We start from the raw sequence: 5,138 nt of genomic DNA on the forward strand, positions 1-5,138 counted from the left end.
CATCTGGTATTTCCAATCCATAACTTCCAAAGATCCACATTTTGCTTCTAAAACATCATGCTAAAGTTTCATTACGGTCCAACGGTTGGATCTCCGCCAATTAACAATTCAAGTGGCGGTCAACGTTTTATTTTACACACTTACAAATCCAATTCGGGAAGATTCGTACGTCAGATTCCCAATCTATAAGTTTATAATATCCTCAAATATTATATATTATAATGTATTAAAGTTTGGTGATGATCCAACAGTCGGATCGTGAATTCACATAATGTTTAAGTAGCGATCTTTATCAAAACTATGCTCAAACGATGAGATTTCATCAATTGGACTTCACCTATGGAATTGGGGTGTCAAACTTAGCTTAGAAAGGTCAGGGGGTGACTTGGTTCACGTGCTGCCGCACACAGCAGTCGGTCGTCCCGATTCGCCGGAAAATTCATTTATCTCTAAAAATTCTCAAAATTTACAGAAAGGAAGATCTCAAAGAGTAGAGAAAAATTAATACCTGTGGCCAAGTCCAATTTGGCTGGCAAAGGCTCTAAATTGATTTGAACCCGCAAGAAACCCTAAGGTGAGTGTTCTTCAATTCGACTTCCTCGATGCTCCAATGCCCCTATAACCAATTGGGTCTTGTTCTTGGGTCCAAGGGGAGTTGATTAAGGGTGGTGGTGGGTGGTGAAGCTCGCCGGATCAGAGGAATCACTGTCGAGCACCTCTGGTGCATCGATGGGGTTCTACATGACTTGGACCCTAAAAATCCTCAAATTTGGGGGAAGATAGAAGAGGGAAGGTTGAGGAAGAGGTTGTGGGTGATGAATGGTGATGAATCGACGGAAAGAATGGCGGAAACCGCCGGAAATGGAATCGGGTTGGTGCACGGGAAGCTGGGCTTTTTTTTTTTTTTTTTTTTTTCCTTTTCTCCCCCCCTTCTTTTTTTTTTCTTTCTAATTGGTTGCTCATTCCCTTCCTGTTTCTCTAATTGGTTACAATTGTGGGAGTTTATTTTCCTTTAAATCTATAATTTAGTGAAACAACTTCAAATGTCCGTGACCATACCGTTATAATCCGGACTCGTGAACGGCTTTTGCCTATGCGTTCGTACCAACGAGTATTACACAAATACACCAAAAGAATAAGTCATACATTCCTCTAGACGATGGTCAACAAAAGTCAAAATCCTTGCCTCTAGGGCATTTTCGTCAATTCCCTCGATTAAAATAAATAAAAATGAAATTTTAGGAACAGGTTGTCACAATAGAAACAAATCTCAAAATTTAAATTTATCCAATAGTACTAAGTAAGGTGGTGAGCATTGCGACCACTTGATGAGGGTGGTGAGCAAATGCACTCAAAAGCACTGCATGTTTTGCCACTTAGTACTACGGTATAGTGATATTCTTTTTCACTTGTAAGTGAGAGGTCTCAGGTTCGATTCTCTCTAAAAGTGAATTTGAATCACATTATTGCTAGCTTATTATGAGGCTTAAGTTTATTCTCTTCCTTTAGTGTTGATAATATCGTTTGTTCAAAATAAAAAAAAAAATAAAAAAATTAAAAAAATAAAATAAAATAAAACACGGCCTTTTTAGTTTTAATCTTTTGTACAGGGCAACAAAGGTAAAATGCGCGCTCCTATATAAAAAAGGGAGGTTTAACAAAACACTATTTTTATTGTTCACTTTTAACGAAAAAACATATTTATACTTTTCCTTGATACTATTTATTATACTTTTAAAAATGATTTTTCATTAAAAAAAGAAGGTTTTTTTTTAGTTTTCATTCTTATAAAGAAGGATGTTCGGAATTGTTAGGTGGCAAAAGTTGTACGTAGCTCTTGCGGTACAGCCTACAGGGGTTAGTGGGGGCGGTGGAGTTGCCTTCTTGAAAGGTGAAGCCCAAGATCCGATCAGTAATGGCAGCCTCCACTGTCCTATTCACAATTATTCTGCTCTTCCTCGGTCTTTCAGGTTCCTCCTCTTTTCCAATTAACCTACTTTCTTCCACCTTCATGTGTTGGGTTTCCCAGAAAGTGCAGGAAAATAAAGAAAACACAGAAAACAAGATGGAAACTTTGAACTAAAAGTCTCAGATTTTCTTTCTGGGTCCTCTTAAAAGAAAATTTTCTCAACTGGGTCTTATATATCTCCTTTTTGGCTTTCTTGAAAGAAAAAAGAAACTTCAAATTTGAAATTTTTCTTTTTCTCCCATCTAGTTTGCTCTGTTTTCTCACCAACCAAACATAATCCAATCTTCTGTTATGTGATCAATTTAGATTCACCACTCACTAATCTCCAGTGGGATTTTCTTAAATTCAAGTAAACATTTGACGTTAATTTCATCGAATTTGGGATCTGAATTTAATATCTGTTTTCACTTTTCAGATTCAAGTCTCGAAGTCCAGAGCCTGAGCTTCGGAATCAACTATGGACAAATAGCCAACAACCTCCCATCTCCGTCGCGAGTGGCCGTCCTCCTCCAGTCCCTCAACGTCAGCCGCATCAAACTTTACGATGCGGATCCGAACGTCCTCCAAGCCTTCGCGAACTCAGAGGTTGATTTCATCATCGGCCTCGGCAACGAGTACTTGCAGAGCATGTCCACCGACCCTCTCAAAGCCCAATCCTGGATTCAGCAGCACGTGCAGCCCCATCTCCCCCAGACCAAAATCACGTGCATCAACGTCGGGAACGAAGTCCTCGGCGGCACCGACACCCAGCTGTGGTCGTACCTCCTCCCGGCAATGCAATCAGTCTACCGCGCCCTCGTGAACCTCGGCCTCTCCAAACAAGTAGCTGTCACGACCGCGCACTCGCTTACTATTTTAGGAAAATCCTACCCGCCGTCCTCGGGGAGTTTCCGACAAGATCTCGCTCAATATATCCAGCCGATCCTCAGCTTCCACTCGCAAGTTAATTCGCCTTTTTTGATAAATGCTTATCCGTACTTTGCTTACAAGGACAATCCAGGTGAAGTTTCGATAGACTACGTGCTGTTCCAGCCTAATTCTGGTATGGTCGATTCAGTCACGAATCTCCACTACGACAACATGCTGGATGCCCAGATTGATGCCGTTTATTCCGCCATCAAGGCGATGGGCCATTCGGACATCGAGGTCCGAATATCCGAGACCGGCTGGCCTTCCAAGGGGGATGCCAACGAGGCCGGCGCCACGCCGGAGAATGCTGGTATTTACAATGGGAATCTGATGAGGAAAATTGAAGAGAAAAAAGGGACGCCGGCGAAGCCTCAAGTTCCGATTGACATTTACGTTTTTGCACTGTTTAATGAGGATTTGAAGCCTGGTCCGGCATCGGAGAGAAACTATGGACTATATTATCCGAATGGTACTCAGGTTTATGATATTGGATCCCAGGGTTATCTTCCTCAACTAATTTTTTCCGCAGACTCTAATATAAATGCAAGTAAATTTACCCTTTTGTTAATACCTCTTTTTATGATTTTGGGATGAGTTAATTTTCTTCATTTTTTAATATAACAATATGTTTACTTTAATTTAGTACCGAAATGTCATTTGCGAGGGTCAGGAGTTCAGAAAGAAGTGAAGATAAATACTACTAAGCATTTGAAGTTAATTTTCTTGTTAATGACATCTAATGCTATATTTTTCTTTGTTTTTGCAGGCCATATCCACCTTCAATTTTCTGAGCCTTCTCATTGTGTACATATTATTATGTGCTTATTAGAGCTCATATATTCGGTGAACTTTTTAGGGGGAGGAAGACGTGCAGACAGGAGCAACATGAAGAATTCCTGAAGATTTTTAAGAAGCAAAAGGAATTCTAATAGGTTATATTAAGGAAATTGTTATTAGCACTTCAAAAATCCCACTTTACACTCCAAACTTTCTATATTTGGAAACAAAAATACACTTGTGAGGAGTGTAGAATAAGATTTTTGAAGTGCCAATAACACTTCCTTATATTAATAGCTTTAGTTTTTCTTATACTGTATATGGACCATCACATTTATTTTCATTGATTTTCTACACTGGTGAACTAGCCAATAATCTACCATAGGATTTCAATTTTACACAATATTGCTGAATAATGGAATAAAAAGGACACATTATTGTCGCTGTATTTTTCCTTGAGATTCTGCGTCCATCCTCTCGAGTTTGATTTGATTTTCTTTCTCCGCTATCGCTTGTTTGAAAGTAAAAGAATTGAGAATGATCTATCTGTAAATCGCACTTGATATGCATGGTGGGAAATCAAATGGCATCTGTGACGCTGAGGCTGTCAAGTTCAGTCTACTTCACATATGTGCACCAAGTGGACTTTTGACGCATAAAAATAGTTTATGAAAAAAAATATCCAACTTTATGAATACAATGTCACCACATGGATAGTTTGTTTTTACTAGCAAGAGCAAATGGTAACGCGTCCCTTTCCTTCCTTATCATAATACTTGCAATTATGCATATAAAATTATGTGTGGCTTCTGCTCATTAGCAAAAGTCCAAATTGGCTTCCATCAACCTTTTTTTGACTCTTCCTTTTGGGTTGCCTTATCTATTTTATTTTTAAAATTTGAGTTTGGAGTGTATCGTTATTAAAAACGTGTTTTTATATCGGAGATATAATAAAATAATATAATTTTTTATTATTTACATATAGACTACTTACTTTTAATATTGTCAAAGTATTGTAATAAAGTAAAACTCAACAGTTAATAATAGATGAATCGCACGATGATTGTGATAAAAAGTTGAAATGCCTCATCTCCCTTCTGTGAGTCTTCTCAACTTCTGGAATGATGAATGTTTATGGTAAAAACATCAGCTGGTCCTCTATTTTTAGAATACAAAAAAAAAAGAAAAAACAAAAACACAGCTAGTAATAAGTGTTTAAGTTGATAATATTAGTACTAAACCATGATGCGGCTTAGAGTTCGTCAATCTTTTCTAAACCTTATCAACTTTGTCTTTTGGTGTGAACTGTTATCTGAAAAATGGCAATAGCTCTTTGTCTGCAACACGGCTCTGCATTTGTCTTCTCTTTTGGCGGCCTTTCGAGTTAGTGACTTGGGAGTTTTGAGTTTACATGTATCAGGATGACGAAGCTTTTACTTCACACACATTATTCTGTCAAACTTTAACCAAATATTTTTTAAGC

At 38.3% G+C, this 5,138-nt stretch overlaps 1 protein-coding gene across 2 annotated transcripts; it reads left to right on the forward strand.

The window, feature by feature from the left end:
• Nucleotides 1-1,822: 1,822 nt before the first annotated feature.
• LOC137715502 (glucan endo-1,3-beta-glucosidase 14-like) lies at nt 1,823-4,114 on the forward strand. 2 transcript variants are annotated; one of them, XM_068454847.1, is made up of 3 exons: nt 1,823-1,970; nt 2,385-3,425; nt 3,645-4,114. In XM_068454847.1, the coding sequence occupies exons 1-3, from the start codon at nt 1,916-1,918 to the stop codon at nt 3,776-3,778; spliced, it is 1,230 nt and encodes a 409-aa protein (XP_068310948.1). In that variant the 5' UTR covers nt 1,823-1,915; the 3' UTR covers nt 3,779-4,114. The 2 variants fall into 2 exon arrangements, with proteins under 2 accessions (XP_068310948.1, XP_068310949.1); XM_068454848.1 differs by having other exon boundaries at nt 2,385-3,421.
• Nucleotides 4,115-5,138: the final 1,024 nt, after the last annotated feature.

The sequence above is a fragment of the Pyrus communis genome, chromosome 14 (assembly GCF_963583255.1).
Source record: "Pyrus communis chromosome 14, drPyrComm1.1, whole genome shotgun sequence".
Lineage (NCBI taxonomy): Eukaryota > Viridiplantae > Streptophyta > Magnoliopsida > Rosales > Rosaceae > Pyrus > Pyrus communis.

Bases quoted from the DNA above. Each gene is read 5' to 3' on its own strand.
- LOC137715502 (XM_068454847.1), top strand. From the start codon at position 1,916: ATGGCAGCCTCCACTGTCCTATTCACAATTATTCTGCTCTTCCTCGGT. The intron at 1,971-2,384 runs GTTCCTCCTCTT...TTCACTTTTCAG, and splicing joins GCTCTTCCTCGGTCTTTCAG to ATTCAAGTCTCGAAGTCCAG. The intron at 3,426-3,644 runs GTAAATTTACCC...TTGTTTTTGCAG, and splicing joins AGACTCTAATATAAATGCAA to GCCATATCCACCTTCAATTT.